Source organism: Onychomys torridus, chromosome 7 (assembly GCF_903995425.1).
Source record: "Onychomys torridus chromosome 7, mOncTor1.1, whole genome shotgun sequence".
Taxonomy (NCBI): Eukaryota; Metazoa; Chordata; class Mammalia; order Rodentia; family Cricetidae; genus Onychomys; species Onychomys torridus.
In genome coordinates this window covers 13,835,885-13,854,616 of record NC_050449.1, presented here as the reverse complement: position 1 = coordinate 13,854,616, position 18,732 = coordinate 13,835,885, and the positions used below count along the sequence as shown (strand labels likewise).

The 18,732-nt window shown below is 35.9% G+C and overlaps 1 protein-coding gene across 3 annotated transcripts in view; it reads left to right on the top strand.

Moving 5' to 3' along the window:
- Positions 1-18,732, top strand: part of Naalad2 (N-acetylated alpha-linked acidic dipeptidase 2) — a 47,398-nt gene that overhangs the window by 25,918 nt on the left and 2,748 nt on the right. For all 3 annotated transcript variants that reach the window (XM_036193213.1, XM_036193212.1, XM_036193211.1), the window contains 6 exons: positions 537-604; positions 4,337-4,428; positions 10,662-10,752; positions 13,911-14,175; positions 16,167-16,248; positions 17,392-17,484. In XM_036193213.1, the coding sequence (XP_036049106.1) occupies positions 537-604; positions 4,337-4,428; positions 10,662-10,752; positions 13,911-14,175; positions 16,167-16,248; positions 17,392-17,484 (691 nt within the window). The remainder of the gene's footprint in view (positions 1-536; positions 605-4,336; positions 4,429-10,661; positions 10,753-13,910; positions 14,176-16,166; positions 16,249-17,391; positions 17,485-18,732) is intronic.

Sequence of the window (18,732 nt, the reverse complement as noted above, 5' to 3'; positions counted from 1 at the left end):
GAATTAGTGAAATTTGATTGGAGTATTTAAGAAGAAATATTCTGCAGAATATCTCATAAAAATATTTTCTTAATAAAACATTTCCTTGAAAATAAAAATAATATTTTCCTTACTTATTGGAACTGTGTTTTGGAGGACACATTGTATTTACCTCTCAGTATTTTTGGTGCATTTTTGTTTATTGTCCCTGAAGCTGTTGCAACATGCATACTGTTTTCTAATACATTGATCTAAACAAATGAAAGAATGAATGATTCTGTAGTCTTAATGCTTTCTTTGACACTGTCCCCGAGAGATGGTGCTACAAGGAAAATTGGCTGATGGCTGTGGGAGCTGCCACATCAGCCACCAGGGTCCACCATTGCTCCATCAGTTTAAACAATGAACTGCAGCCTCCCCCCCGCCACCCACACATACACACACGTCTTTGAATTAAAGACTGTTACATTATAATTTAAATAGAAAGTTGTAATTAAACATAAATGATTTCATTTGGTAGTATGAAATGTGACTTTTGTGTTTGCTTTATTGTTCAGGCAATTACACTCTACGAGTTGACTGTACTCCTCTCCTTCACCAGTTGGTGTATAAAGTGGCAAGAGAGGTAAATGAGGACACCTGGCTTACTGTTTTATGATGAATGGATAACACATTTCTGGCCTAATTAGCTACATTTATTTTTAAATTGCTCTCAGAACATTGGTGACTCAAATAAGTAGCAACTAAAACAAAGTTTATAATATACAGCTTACTATGTGACATAATTGTGAGGATGCTAAGAAGTAAAGTATTAAAAAGAAGCTAAGGAATTCAGAAATCAGGCAATGCAGAAATCACTGATCTTTCTCACCAGACAAATCACTGTATGTCAGCGTAGTGAATAGAATGAGCAGTAATTAGTCCAAAGGCAAAGGGGGAGGAAATCTGCAACTGGTGGTTACACAGAAACATTATAAACAGTAAACTAACTGTATGTGTTAAATATTCTTAAGAACTAAAGCACATTGAATCTCAAAGTAAAATCAGATAATGTATTCCCAGTAGCTGTACACTTCGTTTAAGTAGTCCTCTGGTATAGAATTTACTTATAGAGGTGCTGGAATGACAGATCAGTGGTTAAGAGCAGCAGCTGATCTTCCAGATCTTCCAGAGGACCTGATTTGGGTTTCCATCACCCACAGTAGGTGTCTTACAAGTGCCTGTAATTCCAGCTCAAGGGACCTGACACTCTTATATTTCCTTGGGTACCTGATCACCATACATGGTGCATGAGAATACACACACACACACACACACACACACACACACACACACACACACACACGAATCAACAATCTTTAAAACCAAGGAATTTACTTGTAGAAGTGTTTGCTGCTTTAAGGGCAGCCTTAGTGAAAAGTAAGGGGTGAGTACCACTCTAAGGCAGGTTCTGTTTTCTAATCTCTCTAATCTTGCCCTACCTGCCTGTTTACTGCTCGTGTCTCTAAAAACAGGTTTGTTTTTTTTCAAGCAAAAGTGCTTGCTATATTTTCCCTCTTGTTGGTGTCCTTACCCTCTTGAGTAAACTTATTTCCTTGTTCTTCTTTTGGAATGCTTCACAATAGTTTCTTTCCTAAAAGCAAGTGTAAAGAGAATCTTTATGGAGCAATACTTCAGAATAGGTTTTTATGATCTGTACTGTATTTGAAAAATGGCTCCTGTCTTTGATGTCAGGGTGATAAGAACTTTGGAACCAGTAAGTAGAAGTTCTTATTTGTGCATCTTGTGCAAAGACACATACTTACTGTCTATGGTCATACAAAGACCCGGGGACTACAGTGACGCCTTCCCCTTCCCGTAAACAGATTACTACAATTTCTCCTATCCTTCATGTCTCAGTTACTTTTCTATTTCCATGAAGAGACAGCATGAGCAAACAAACTCATAGAAGGAAGAGCTTACTGGAGACTTACAGTTTCAGAGGGTGAGTCTGTGACCATGATGGAGGGTAGCATGGCAGCAGGCAGGCAGGCAGGCACCGCATTGGAGCTGTAGCTGAGAACCTACATCCTTACCTGTAAGCACAAGGCACAGAGAGAGCTAACTAGGAATGGCCTAGCCTTTTGGAACCTTGAAGCCCATTCCCAGTGGCACACCTCCTCCCACAAGCCCATACATCTATCTGAATCCTTAAACAGTTCCACCAACTGGGGACCAAGCATTCAAACATATGAGCCTATGGCAGGCATTCAAACCACCATGCCTAATAAGTCAAATAATCAAGGAGGGTAAAGAAAAGCAGTTGCCAGACTCAACAAGAAATGGGGCACAGTACTGCTGTGCTGATAGGACATCTCATGGAAGCAGTTAAGATTGGTCATGGTTCAGGGCCACAGGATGAGGCATGAGTTAGTGACTCTAGAAAATGAGGAGGATTCCTACCCATCATCCTACCCTTGCCAGCCTTCCTCCCTTTCCTCATATTCATGTCTCTCTGGATTTTTAACTCACTGAGTTTAAACAGGGCTGTCCTTATGACCGTGGTTTTGGAACTAGCCACTGGAACATGTTGGGCTTACCGGTATGTACAGAAATAGAGACAATGAATCCTTCTCTCTCTGCATACATCAATAGCCACAAATTCTTCTCCCTTCAACAATTGACTGTTGATAGTCCCAATCATATGCAGGCTCAGTGAAGGCAACTGCAAACGGAATCGCTGTAAGCTCAGAATTACAATGGCTTGTCATACCCAGGAGATTGCATTTTGGATCCTGGCTTAGTTATGACCCTTGGCCAGTCAAAGTATAGCTTTAATACACAGCCGAATCTCTATAATATATTCTTGTGGCCCACCACACCCCCTTCCATTTTCATATCACATGAGTGTGGTGATATTTTATTTGTGATGAAATGTGATGATATTTTATTTGTGCTTTAATAAATAAAGCTTGCCTAGAGATCAGAGGAATAGGAACAACCATTATAAGTAAATAAAGAAGTCAAGCAACAGTAGCACACACCTTTAATCCTATCACTTGGCAGGCAGGAATCTGTCTGGATCTGTGTGAGTTCAAGGCCACAGTGGAAACAGAGCCAGGTGTGGTGACATATGCCTTAAATTCCAACACTAGTTAACCATGGAAGTTTGGAGATCTGTACAGACAGACAGGAAGTGACAGAGCTGGGCAGGAAGAGGAAGAGATGTAGCTGGACAGAGAGAGCAAATCTGATAGCAGAACAGCAAAGGCATGTAGGTGTGGGTAGACAGGAAGTCGCTTGCATTTGGAAGCTGCCAAATTGGTGAGGTGAGGTTAGTTGTAGATTTCCGTATGTCACTATCTCTCTCAGGCTTTCACCCCTATATCTGGCTCCATGTTTTTTATTTAGTAAGACCATTTAGAAATTAATCTACACATGAATTATACTGTGCATCCATCTTTAGGACTTTTCCCTAGCCCCCATACTCCTTTTATAATTTCCTGGTCTCTGTAGATTACAAGTTAAATACAAAATTCAATTAAAAGGAATGCTACATTGTATAATAAAGAACACGTGGTATTGGATTTCTGGGTCTGAGTTACCTCACTTAGTGAATTTTATCCTCAATTCTACCCATTTTCCTACAAATTTCATTTTTATTTAGTGCTAAATAGAATGACATTGTATAAATGTGACACATTTTCATTACCTACTTTTCAGTTGATGGACATCTAGTTTGGTTCCATTTCCTAGCTGTTGTGAAGAGGACAGTAATGAAAACAAATGTGCAAGTGTCTCTAGTGTTAGTTTTGGGGGTATATGTGCAGGAGTGGTATAGCTGGGTCATATGAAGATCTATTTTTGATTTTGAGAAAACTCCACACCAATTTCCACAGTAACTGTACCAAGGTATGAAGGTTCCTGATTCATCACATTAAGAAAATCCAGTTTTGCTTAAACACAATTTAAAAAATAGAAATAATTGTACTCACTACTACTGACTTCTTTTCCAGTAAAAGTAGGATCCATCTTTTTAGATAAAGGCAATTTATTAAAGAAAATGTGTCTACATTTTCTCCAGTATTTTTACCTGAAACAATTTAAAACTTTTACTTAAAATGTTACCAATAAAAAAGGAAAATCCTTATTTTAGGTAATTAACAATGTTACCAAGAACAGTCATCATAAATGAAGACAAATTTAGGTTAGTTGTTTGTATTTCCTATAAGTTACAAAATATACTATTTTTATGTAAGTGAACATGACATAGGCATGCACATAAAGGTAGCAATGGAAGTTGATACTAATATGCAGATGGAGTTAAATTGGTTATAGATTTGTTTCAATTCCTCATATTCACTGTTTGTTTTTCTAGATCTCCAGCCCTGATGATGGTTTTGAAAGTAAATCACTTTATGAAAGCTGGCTGGAAAAAGACCCTTCACCTGAAAATAAAGATTATCCTAGGTAAATTAATGTATGCATCTTTTCTACTCTGGGATAAATATAGATTTCCCCCTTTCCCTTGCTCCTCCAAACATGCCATTCTCAGAGAGTGCACCAATAATTTAAATGAATTCAATAAAACTGTCCAGCCAGCTGCTGTTTTGCTTACCAATCAGCTTAGACACATATTTAATGTTCAGTGTAAGCTAGATATACCTTTGGAATTTTTCAGTTAAACTGATTTTATGGCTACTTAAGAGTGCTTGCTGCTCTACCAGAGGACCCAAGTTCAGTTCTCAGCACCCATGTCAGGTGGCTCACAACCATCTGTAACCAGCTCCAGGAGATCCAATACCCTCTTCTGAATTCTGTGGGCACCTGAACATCCTTGTATATACTTGAAGACATATACATTTTAATATAAGTAAAATAAATTTTATGATGATTTTTGCTTTTTATTAGTCATTATTTGACATCCTTACAGAAATGTAATTTTACATATGTAGTAGATGCTTTAAATAATAGCATAACTTCATGTGATAATGATGTAAAAATAAATGTATTATGTGTATGGATGTATGTGTGTGTGCATGTGTGTATATGTGGTATATACGTGTGTTTATGTTTACATCTAATTATGTGTATATATATACATCTGTGTGTGGGTATATGCATATGTCCTCAGAGGCCAGATGAGTTAGATAAAATGAAACAGGAATTTACAGTCAATTTTGAGCCATCTGATATGGGTGCTGGGAACCAAACTCATGTCCTCCGGAAGAGCACTATATGCTCTTAGTCACTGAGCCTTCTCTCCAGCCTCTCTATCTTATTTATTTTTACTTTTTCATGATAGATCATTCATTGAACCTGGAGCACCCAGCAAAACTGGCTGGTTGTGGGTTTCCAGGATCTGACTGTCTCTGCCCCCACCCTCAACCACAGGGTTTGAGATATGAGTGGCTAAGACTGGCTTTTATGTGGATTGTGGAAATCTGAATTCTAAGTCCTCATGCTTGCACAGAAAGCACTTTGCCCACTGAGTCATCTTCCTAACCTCCTCATTTTATTTTATATTTAATAAAAGGCCTTACTAATAATCTTCAAATTGTGCGTTTTTCTGTAATCAGTTTAGACTTTTATCTTTTTACATTTTCTCATTCATGCTGCAGTGTCTTCTGGAGTTTATTACATATTTATCCATTTTTATTCAATATGATTTATAAAACTAGCAGAAGATGATAATAGTCTACAGCTTCATTCTATTTCCTAAATTCTTCTTGAAAATATTATTTATTTTTTATTATAATTTTTTTCCTACTTTTTGAGACTATAATTACATCATTCCCCTCTTCTATTTCCTCCTTCCAATCCTTCCCATGTACTCTGTGCCTGCTCTTTCAAATCCATGGCCTCTTTTTCTTCAATTGTTGTTACATATGTTCGTGTCTGTATGTGTACATAGAAATGTGCAGTGTGCATACACCTAAATGTATAAATTCAACTTGCTTAATCCTTATAGTGTAGTTGTATAAGTTTTCAGGGCTGACCATTTGGTATTAGGTAACCATCAAGGTATTTTTGCCATTCTGACTGGGTTAAGATGAAATTTTAAAATTGTTTGAATTTACATTTCTTGAATTGCTAAAGACAATGAATGTTCCCTTTTGAGGTTTTTCTTAGCTATTATTGATTGATTGATTGATTGATTTTTGAAACTCCCTGTTCATATCCCAACTCCATTTTTTTTGAGCTGAGGATTGAACCCAGGGCCTTGTGCTTGCTAGGCAAGCGCTCTACCACTGAGCTAAATCCCCAACCCCCAACTCCATTTTTTGAATGAGTGTTTTTATTTTTTATATTTGGACTCTGCTTTTTGAGTACTTTATGTATTCTGGTTATTAATCCTGTATTAGCTGCATATCTAGAAAAAACTTTTCTCCCATTCTGTGGGCTTTCTTTTTGCTTGATTGTTGCTTAGCTGTTCTCAAGTGTTTTGTCCACTTGTCAATTGTTGCCCTTAATTCTAGGACAAATGGAGACCTATTCAGGAAGCTCTTTCCTACACCTATGTTTTCTTCCAGTAGTTTTGGTGTTTTAAGTTTCACATTTAGGTCTTTCAACCATTCGGAGTTAGTTTTTGTGCAAGGTGATAGACACTGATCTAATTTCAGTCTATCTGCAAATGAGCATCCTGTTTCCCAACACCATTTGTTAAAATGGTTTTTCCAGGTTATGCTTTTTGGCTTCTTTGTCAGATATTCAACGAGTGTAGTTGCCTGTGCTCATGTCACATTGTTGAAACTATAATTTCTGGAAGTTTTCTGTTAGAAGTATTGGGATCTCTGTGTATATTATGTTAGCTGCTAAGAAGAATTGTTTCATTTTTTTTCCTACTTGTGTTTCTTTCATTTCCTGTGTTTGCATTATTACTCCATCTAGTGCTCTAACAAAATATTGAAAAGGAGTGGTGATAGTGGACAATCCTGTCTCCTTCCTATTTTCAATGGGCTTGCTTAGAGTTTTTCCCCATTTAGAATGATGGTGGTTGTGCATTTCTCATATGTAGCTCCTGTTATTTGAAGTTTGTTCTCTCCAGTCCTACTCACTCTATGACTTTTATCATGAAGACATGTTGGATTTTGCCAAAGAGGGCATGTTGAATTTTTTGCATGTAGTGAGATTTTTGTTTTTTAAGACAATTTATTTGGCTTATAACATTTGTTGACTTGTGTGTTTGAGCCATACCTTTCAGAGATAGAGCCAGTTCGGTTACATGGATAATCTTTTTGGTGTATGTCTGTATATGTCTTATAAGTATTCTATAGTGCCTTTTGACTCTATGTTCACAGTTTTCTCCTGTTTGTTGTATCTCTACCTGGTTTTGGTATTAGAGTGAAACTGTCTTCATAGAAGGTGTTTGGGAGCACTCCTGTTTCTATTTTATGGAATAGTTTAAGGATGATTGGCTGTAGATCTCTAAAATTCTTGTAGAATTCTGTTGTGAATTCATCTGGTCATGGACCTTTTATAGTTAGAAGTCTCATTATTACTATTTCAAAGTTTGCTATGGTCTGTTTAGGCTGTCAATCTCTTAGTGGTATAATTTTGGTGGTTTAGCTGAAGGTAGACAAGTATTAATTTCTTTTAGGTGTTCCAACTTAATGGAGTACAGGTTATTAAAATACTCCCATATAATACTCTGAATTTTGGGGTAATCTATTTTAATGTTTTACTGTTTCTTTGTTTCTTTCTTTGTTTGTTTCTTTGTTTGTTTGTTTGTTTGTTTGTTTCTTTCTTTCTTTCTTTCTTTCTTTCTTTCTTCCTTTCTTTCTTTCTTTCTTTCTTTCTTTCTCTCTCCCCCTTCCTTCCTTCCTTCCTTCCTTCCTTCCTTCCTTCCTTCCTTCCTTCCTTCCTTCCTTCCTTCCTTCCCTCCTTCCCTCCATGTCTCTCTCTCTCTCTCTCTCATTAATTTCTGTTCTGATTTTTATTATTTCTTGCTGTTGACTAGGTTTGGATTGGTTTGTTCTTGTTTTTCCAAATTTTTGAGTGGAGTCATTAAATAATTAGTTTGTGCTTTTTCTGATTTTTGAATGTAGGCAGTTAGAACTGAAATTTTCTGTCACAGGACTGCTTTTAATGTGTCCCGGAGATTTTGTTGTGTTCTTGTGTTTCATCTTCATTTAGTTCCAGGAAATTTTTATTTATCTTTTGATTTCTTCTTTTACCCATTCATAATTCAGTACTGTATTGTTTAATCTCCATAAGTTTGTGTATTTAATAGAGTTCTGTTTGCTATCAATTTTAAGTTTCCTTGAATTATAGTCAGAGATGATACATAGAGTTACTTCAATTTTTCTGAATTTGTAAAACTTTGTTTTGTTCCCCAGAATGTGGTCTATTTTAGAACAGCTTTGCTATCTTTTGTTAGTTAAATGTACGTTCCTTGTTGTTTTGCTGGACTATTCTGTAGATATCTGCTAGGTCCATTTGATACATGATCATTTAATTCTAATTCTGATATTTCTCTTACTTTTGTTCAGATGACCTGACTATTGGAACAAATGGGATTTCGAAATCACCTTCTCCATTTATGGGTTGATACTGATTTGTGTCTTTAATTCTAGTAGTATTTTTTTTAAACAAAATTGAATGCTCCAGAGTTTGATGCATGTATGCTTAAGAGAGTAAACTCTGGGTTAACTGTTCTTTTGATTACAATGACATTTCCCTTATGTCTTTGATTAGTTTTGGTTTGAGATCTATTTTTATCAGTTATTAGGGTACTGACACTTACTTGCTTTCTGATCCTGTTTGATTGGAATATTGTTGCTTATCCTTTTACTCTAAGATAGTACCTATCTTTAAAATGAGTTTCCTGTAGATAACAGATGCATTTTGTTTCTTAATCCATTTAGTCAGTTCATGTATTTTGATTTAAGAATTGGGGCTGTTGATATGTAAAGTTATTGTTGAAAGGTGCACGTTGACTGCAGTTACTATGTAGTTGATTTTTTTGTGTCTTCTTGGTGAAATTGTATTTTAGTAATTGTAGCTTCGCATTTCTCTTGACTATGTTTATTCCTCATTAGGCTTGCTTTTTCGTGTGTGTGTGTGTGTGTGTGTGTGTGTGTGTGTGTGTGTGTGTGTTTTGTCTGTTTCTATCAGGGGAACTTTTTCATTTTCTGTCAGGTATCATGGCTAGTTTTACTGGTTATATCAGTCTAGATTGGCCATTGTGGTCTTTTAGGATGTAAAATATATTGCCCCTGGCTCTTCCAGCTTTAAAAGTCTCCACTGAGAAGTCAGCTGTTACTCTGATGGGTTTTTCTTTTTATGTGGCTTGTGGCTTTTCTCTTAGAGCTTTCAATAATCTTTCTTTGTTATGTATAGTGTTTTATCTATAATTGGTCATGGGAATTTTCTTTTCTGATCCTGTATATTTGACACTTTGTGTTCTTCTGGTAATCTATATGAATCTGTCTTTTCTTAGTTTGAGGAAGTTTTCTTCTATGATTTGGATGAGGATGTGGTCTGTGTAATTGACCTGGGATTCTTCTCTGTCATCTATTTCTGTAATTTGAGGTTTGGCTTTTTTTAAAATAGTGTTTAAAATTCTTTTTCATATAAATCCTCTATTTTATCTTTGAGTTCTGATCTATTTTCTGCTTAATTAATTCTTCTTATAAGGCTTTCCTTTGAGTTTTCTAGTTGGGGGTATTGGTTTTTTCAATGCCATCTTCATTTCAGCTTGAGTTTTTCTCAGTGTTTCTCTTTATTGAACTCTGTTTTCAAATCCTGGATTGTCTCCATCATTTTTATCAGCCTTACATTTGTTTTCTGGGACATCACTCAGGCAGTTATTCTCTTTAAATTCACTGAGCTATTTCTTTTTGTCTTCTTTAAACCTTTTAGAATTTTGATGATGTTTATAATTTTTCTGGGGTTCAATTAGGTAATTCTCATTGGCAGACATTTCTCTAGAACTGGTTGATTGCTTTATGTTTGTGGGTTTACTACCTTGATATTGCATGATATTATTTGTATTTTTGTGATGAGATCTGGGCATGTGGACTTCTTTTATTAGTTTGTGTTGGGCAATACCCTGGAGAAGGTTGTTGTTTATTTATTTTAACGTGTGTGTGTGTGTGTGTGTGTGTGTGTGTGTGTGTGTGCTCATTCATATGCCACCCAATTGTGTAGAGGTCAGAGGAAAACTTTTCCTTTGTCCCCTCCTTTTTTCATGTGGTTCACAAACTCAAACTCAGGTTGTGAGGCTTCTTTGCAAGAGGCATTATTCTCTAAGCCATCTTGTTGGTGCCCAAATTAGTCTTGTGAAACTTAAAATGTGTTTTTTCCCTTATAAAAGTTTAATATGCTTATTTAGCAAAAGAAACAAACAAACAAAAAACCCCAAAATACAAAAAACCAGACTCTTCCTATAAACAGCTTGAGATGGCCTATGAAAATGGTTCATTAAGTGGTTCAAGTATTTCTATTCATTTAAAAACGTTAGGCTTCAGTGTACTATAGAATTGATAAACTCTGGTCATGTTTATTGTAGCTTGTCATATTAATATTCTAGCAAATAATAGGAAAATAGCTTGAAAATTGTTTAGCTTTGTCTAATTCTTATGACAATTTGGTATGCAAATTCTTAGCTACTCTTGGAGAATGATTCATTTTCCCATTTGTTTGACTTTGTATTATTTATTTTATAATGTATATTTTATTTATTAATATTTTATGTCTAGAATCAATAAGCTGGGATCTGGAAGTGATTTTGAGGCTTATTTTCAGAGACTTGGAATTGCCTCAGGCAGAGCTCGCTACACTAAGAACAGGGTAAGCCATTTAGTAATTTTTAATATGTAGTATATTATTTCATTCTTCATTACTGTAACAAGATACCTGGAATGATCATCTCCCAAAGAAGATTGTTTTTATTTATGGTTTCAAAGAGTTTGTTCCAGTTCTTGTAGGGTTGTGATGAGTCAGGACATCATGGTGGGCAGAAAGCTGCTTACCTTGGGGCAGCCAGGAAGCAAAGAGAGATTAGAAGGGGCTGGATTTCCACTTCCTCTTCAAGGGCATTTGCCAGTATGTCTTTCTGGGGGCATTTCTTTTTAGTTATGAAATAATGAACTTTAATGATGCTTATCTTCCTCTTGTACCTTCTCTCCCCTCTCATACTTCCTCCAATAGTTTTTGGCCTTTTTCAAATAGTCCTCTACCTACTCTCATGTCTTTTGTTTTAAATTTAGATATAGATTCTATAAATAGAGAAAACATACTATATTTATTATTCTCTGTATGACTTATTTTATTTAATATGGTGAGCTCAAGCTCTATCCATTTTTTATAACACTTCTTAAAATTGTTCTACTACCTTTCAGAGTGCCACACTGGGAGTATAAGCTTGAACATATGAGTTTTTGTATAAGTCTTTGGATGGGAGTTATTCCAGATCAAAACCATAGCAACATTTCCCTAATATGAACTGTAATTGAATTGTATGGTATCAGGCAATAAGTGGCCTTGGGACCCAAGAAGAGTTCAGGGATACAGACAGACTACTTGTTCCTGCTCCTTTGTAGAAACACTATGAAGGGATGTGGGCTGTTCTGTGAATTATTTACTAAGGTTTTCATTGAAATGATAGTTCATGTATACATGCTGGGTGTATAGTTGGTTATACATGTTAACCATTTGCATCCTTTTCTCAAAACAGAATTTGTTGGAAAATCCTAATTTTTCTGGGGATGTAGCTGAGTTGGTAGAGTGCTTGCCTGGGATGCACGAAGCCCTTAGTTTCTTCCCCTAAAATGGAATGTGGTTGGGCATCCCTGTAACCCCAGTACTTGGAATGAAAGCAGGGGAACATTCTTGGCCACATAGAGAGTTTGAGATCAGCCTGGACTGGACTCTCACTCCAACTAAATGAAAAATAAGTAAATAAATAAAATTTTATTTTGTAGTCTAGTTGTATAGACTCTATATGCTTTTCTTTTCTCTCTCTCTGTCTCTGTCTCTCTCTCTCTCTCTGTCTCTCTCTCTCTCTCTCTTGAGACAGGGTTTCCCTGTGTAGCTTTGCGCCTTTCCTGGAACTCATTCTGTAGACCAGGCTGGCCTCGAATGCACAGAGATCCGCCTGGCTCTGCCTCCTGAGTGCTGTGATTAAAGGTGTGTGCCACCACCGCCTGGCCCTATATGTTTTTCTTAAAGGAAATGTTTTTGTAGGGGGAATGCTGGGCTAGGGTTGTGTGTTATCAGGTGCCCTTCCACATTTTCCTATTCCTGTCTGTCATGAAGCAAGGTCTGTGGGTAGAGAACAAAGCAAGTTTCTTTCAACTTTTAATTTCTCCCTATCGTCTATTCTGTACTGGCTAGTTTGTATCATTGTCATTGAACCATTCTGATGACTTGCAAGTACTTAGACATAGTGAACATGTGCTGTGTTGCTTTGAGCATGTCTTAAGTTATGTCATACACCAAATATTAGTAGACTTGGCTTCTTTGAATCTTTTAATCAACATCTTGCTGTGCATAATGCATATTGGTTGTCAATTTGACTATTCCAAATTTGGCCAATGATAAAGCCAAGATAGCTCCAGAATATTGACAGTTAGATGAATGAGCATTGTATATCAATACTCTTTTTTTTTTTTTTTTTTTTTTACTACAGCTGACCATCAAACAACATCGGTTTAAATGCTATGGGTTCATTTAGATATAAATATTTTTGAGATTTTTCTACAATTTGAAAAAGATTACAAAGTACATACTCTAGAAATATCAAAAAAAACTTTAAGAGCTAGGTATGTCCTACATAAAATATATGCAGATGAGTCTAGTTTCATCTTTTACTGCTATAAAATATATAAAAATAATAAAAAATAAATTTATCAAAGTTTTTTACAGAATTATACATGATACTGTTTTCAATACAATGAAATGTAAGTAAATGTAAAGATGTTACATTAAATTATAGCTGTGTAAAATTAACTATAGAACACACTATACTACTAAAATAATTCTATAGCTCTCTCCTATGGTGTTGTGGTGTGACTGTTTTGAATATTTACTGAAAATGCCATGTGACACCAGTCACCTGTGCTTGAGCTCTTTACCTCTTCAGTAAGTTGTATACTATAGTAAAAAGTAATCTTTTATATGTATCATATTTTAATTATACAGAATACATAGATCAAATGAAATATGTGTTGTCGATATTATTATTAGTTTAGTTGATACACGTACTTTCAACTATATGGAAATTAAATTGTCTCTTGCTAACACCTGTGTGGCTCATGGGTCCACTGCACATGAAAAGTGTGACTTAGCTCTTTATCACCCTGTTCACTATTATATCTGTCATCAGTTTGAAGAAAGTTGTCTAATAGTCGAGACTACAGTACATTAGAAGCACACAATTAGAAGAAGGGGACTGATACGGGATTGGTTTTTAGTGATCCAGGGTAGTAAGAATGACAGTCCTATTAAGAAGATAGTAGATGGTAAAAAAATAAAATTAGGATATGCAGACCAAAGATCTCAAATTATTTCTTCATGGTGGTAATATGTGATAACATGTTCATTACACATACTCCCAGAATATTGTCAAGGGTTGGTAGCCTTTGGTTGAACAGTGCTTGGTTAGGGAAAGAGTGCATTACCTTTCAGGTCTGTAGACGCTAAGCTACCCAGAACTTTTAATACACTTAATCAGTTTGTAAGTTTGAATTGTGCTGATTTGAATATGTATTTCTTTAGTTATCAGAACCAAAGGTTGAATGAAGGTCTCATGAATCATAAAATGAAGATAGGAATGTAAAAATTTAAATCAGTGAGCATTTTGGCTGTAGTATTTTAATTACTTTTTAAATTTATTTGCTTAATTGATGAAATCAGGGCTATCATGTATTTTCTCTAATCATTTCTAGGATTAAAATATTATAAACTGAACATGTAATACTTATTTTTCAACTCCTTCTCCATTTTAGAAAACAGATAAATACAGTAGCTATCCTGTATATCATACCATCTATGAGACGTTTGAATTAGTAGAGAACTTTTATGACCCCACGTTTAAAAAACAGCTTTCTGTGGCTCAGTTGCGAGGAGCATTGGTATATGAGCTTGCAGACTCTGTTATCATTCCTTTCAACATTCAAGACTATGCAAAAGCCTTGAAAACCTATGCAGCAAATATCTTCAATTTATCCAAGAAACATGAACAGCAACTGAGAAACCATGGAGTGTCGTTTGGTAAGATATTTTGTAGTCTTTAATATAAACTTTCTTAGCTCCCATCATGGTCAGTGCATTCTAGAAGAAATTCCCGCTTATTTACTTATTCTTTCTGACAAAAACTTTAAACAGATACTGACTTAGGGGTCCAATTTAATCTGAAATGTCTATGATTAATCCATTACTTATGAAGCAATGCTACAAACATTAAATTGGGTATATAGTTTCTTACATTACTACTCTTATTAATATTCTCCAAATGTTAAAAATTGTAGCCCCAAATTCTATTATGTATATTATTTTTGCTGAATATATTCATCAGTATTTGTGTAAATGAAGGCTATTTTGCATCGTTATAGTCAGTCTTTCATTTTATGACTGGATCTTCACACCACATGTCTTCTAAAAAGGAGGATGAGCCACGACACAATGCTGTAACATTAAACACTGGATCTGGAAGCAATTGGTCTAAATCAGATATTCTCTCTTCCATTTAGTACCTGTGTTCTTTAGACTTCTTAACTTCTGTATTGCTGTATTTCTTAAACCATGAACCAATAAAACACACTTCACTATTAGGGAGATTATTAGGGATTATGTAGATTAGTAGTGATTGGTGCTTAATGCTCAGTGAATGTTGCCTACTGGCACTAATTGTAAATATTTTCTTTCCTGACTTCCAGATATATATTCTTAGTCTATATCAAAATAATCAAATTTGTACTGAATGTTTACTGTGTACCAAGTACATTACTAATATTAAAGTGATAATTGCTAATGTTTTCAAAGAGCTTGAAATTTAATATGAGAAAAGGGAAGGCGAATACAGATGACAAGTTATTAGAAGGACAAAAGTATAACTAAGAGCATAGAGAAGAGGGATGGAGTTGGTCATTAGTGACATTTAAATGTTAGTTTGATTATTACATAAGGATTAGTAATCTTTATGAAGTTATGAAGAATAGCAGGTATTTTATTCATTTTAAATAAAAAATTACATTTCTAGAGTCATTGTTGGTAGGGGTAGATGTTGTGTGCTACCATGTAAATATGGAGGTCAGAGTACAGTTGTGGGTGTTGATTCTTCCTTCTACTTTGTGGGTCTCAGCATCGAAACAAGCATGGCAGCAAGTGCCTTTGCCCACTGACCCATCTTGCTAGCCCACATGTAGGTGTCAGTGTGGACATAAAATGAAACAGAAGAACCGTCCACTGGTCTATACCCATAACCTCACATTCAGGGTTGAGACAGGAGGATCACAGGTGTTAGACAAGCCTGTCTGAAAAAATAAGACAACAAACAAAAGAAATAAAAAATAAAGAGTATCTCTGCATGATGAGATGAATGAAGAGATGAAACTGGAGAAAAAGACAAGGCCCTGCTCAAGACCGATGCGTGTGTGTGTGTGTATGTGTGTGTGTGTGTGTGTGTGTGTGTGTGTACATATATATTGACTAACATGTCTTAATTATTCCAATAAACATTCAATGGATGAATGCTGGGGTTTGGGTCAATAACTGATCAAGGAATTATTTATTCCTTGTACTTGTGAAAGAAAATTCTCTTAAGAACCAACTTCGGGGAGTGCTGGAGTGAGGGCTCCCTGGTTAAACACACTTTGTGGTCTATCCTGAGAGCAGGAGTTCAGATCTTAAGACTTATGTCAGTGCATCATAAAACCTAAACTGCGTGGATCATAAATACCTGTAATTCCAGCTCCAAGACATCTTACCCCCTCTTCTGACCTCCATGGCACCAGGACACAATGTACACATACACACACACACACACACACACACACACACACACACACACACACTTAAAAACACAATTTGACTACATTTAAAATTCCTATCTTTATTCATAATACTTTTCATGAGCCCACAAGAAGGATCCCTAGAATAATGGTTTTCCAATTATTCAGTCCTATGAGGGAGAGGACAGTAATGTGACCCTCTGAAATGTAAACCACTAACTAAATTCTTTTACTTTTCTATTTTTGAAAAAGATTCCTTATTTTCTGCGGTGACAAACTTTTCAAAGGCTGCTTCAGACTTTCATAGAAGACTCACACAAGTTGATCTTACTGAGTAAGTTTTAGCTGCCTACTATTGGAAGGGCAGGCTGTCTTCCCCACACATGTGTTGAATGCTAAGTCATTGCCACTGAAGCCATGTCTGCATGATAGCAGCATCAGCAACAATTGCCAGCTTCTTAGAAAGCAGAAAGGCACACTTAGAGTTGTCTTTTCTCTAACACATATTTCCACCTACTCCCTTAATTCCCCTGTTGTCGCCTTCCCTCACCTCATTCTCAAATTCATGGCCTCTTCTTCTACAATAACTAGGGTTCTCAGAGCCCGTTTTTAAAATGACACTCACTGTGGGGGATTTTACACTAACAGTAAAGTTGGATTTGTGTGGTGAGAGTTATGGTTGGTAATTCCTAACTATAAACTTGGTTGCTTTTGAGAATATTTCTGTATAGTCCTTCTCAATACTCCTATTCACCCATCAACCACTTTTTTGTATAGATTTTTTTCTGAAATGTTTTCTGTTATTGCCACTTTAGGTAGAAAATAATTTTTAAATTGTATTAAAAACATTATACAACAAATATGAATTGTACCAAAGTATAGTTTTTTCAGACTTAATCAGCAAGCCATGTCAGTCATTTTGAGGAGGTGCTCTGTCCCTTGGATTATGGGAGAGTCCAAAGGTGTATGTAGTTCAGCTATACAAAAAGCAGTATAAGGATTGTGAATGGGGAAAGGACCATCCTGGCTTACTGTGAGAAGCTGCCCCTGCCTTCTCACAGACTTCAGAAACCTTTACTCTCTGTTGTTGCTTATCTTTATTCTGTTTCTTTCTTCCAGAGTGGGGCTGTGTGAGTCATAAAGAATAACTTGGCAGTTTTCTCCATTTTTCTGGGAGGTCTGGTTATCCTACAAAGAAATAAAGAATATCTTTCTTTCACTTCTTTTTGCCCACTCTGTGGCCTTGAAAACCAAAACACACCACTTCTCAGTCACATTCTGTGTCTATTACAAATGCTAGTAAGATGACCCTGCTGTTACATGCTGTTTGCTGTGTAACATATTGCTGTGTAACATTGTTTCTGTTAATTATCTACTGATTATTTTATTTATATTCCCATGTATTACCTTTATTTAATATTAGTTTAATTGTAGCCTACTAGTAGAGATTTTAATGATGTATTTTTTTTTCTCCAAGTTCTATTGCAGTGCGAATTATGAACGACCAACTGATGCTTCTGGAAAGAGCATTCATAGATCCTCTTGGTTTACCTGGGAGGCAGTTCTACAGGTAAGGGGAAGATGGGTACTCCAGAGAGCACCAAACACCGCCCTATAGTCAAAGAAGCATATCAAAGATGATTTAAACTAATGCCAGCACAGGAGCGGAAGATGACTCCATACTAAATATACTAAATGTAATGTAAATGGTAAATGTAATATGGGTATGATTATCTACCCAGTAATGGTGTAATATGTAGTATCAGAGAAATACATTTCCTATCAATTAGTTCTTCACTGTGTGCCAAACTGAGAAAGAACCTTAACAAAATATTCTAGCCACAGAGTTTGAAAGGAATCTTAGAGCACATGCAAATTCTAAGGAATCCTTTCTGTGTGCTTTCAGGTAAATAAATACTCAGTTTGTTTCAGCCTTAGTGATGGAGAGCTTAATGCTTTGTAAAGAATCCCATTCTAGTCTATTTTATTGAAAGGTGTAATTATTAGAGAATTTCCTTCATAAAAAAATCTTTTATCTTGTAAATGTTTTCATCTGACCTGATCTTTCTTCCCAAGTAAAGCAAACTAGCTTAGTACATTTATGAAATTTAGTTTCATTCCATATAATGATTTAAGTTGTTAAGATAGCTGCCATGTCCCTTGGAAGAAATATTGTTTTATGCCAGGTTATTTCTTTTTGTTTTCTATGTCATATTTTTTTTAGAGCTATCAGCCCCCAAAGTCTGTTTTTCTCAAGGTCCTTAAAAAAGGGGGGGGGGGTTCCTTGTGTCTAGAGAGATGGCTTAAGGATTAAGTGCACTTGTTGCTCTTGTAGAGGTTCAAGTTGGATTCTCAGCACCCACATGGTGGCTCACAACCATCTGCAACTCAGGGGGTCTGCCAGTCTCTTTTGAACTCTGCAGGCACCAGGCATGCAGAGTATACATACATATGCCCAGGCAAAGCATGTATGCACATAACAATGTAAATTAATCTCAAAACTATTTTAAGTGGTCCCTTAAGATGGTCCTAGCACTTAAAGTCAGAAAACTCTTCATTCATGTTCATGCAGATGTAGGATTGAGTGTTTCAGTGCTCTTTGATGTTAGCATGTCACTAGAACTTGCCTGTCTGAATTAACATAACAAATGCTACTTTACAAAGCTAGCTATCTCCTCTCTAAACATTAGTGGTTAGGACTAACATTCATATGATATAAACAGAGCTTTTGGAGCACAGATCTTCCACTGTGACCTGGGAAGTCATTTCTCTAAATCTTGGATTTCTCAGCTGCAAGTGGAGGTTTTAGCTCTTCACC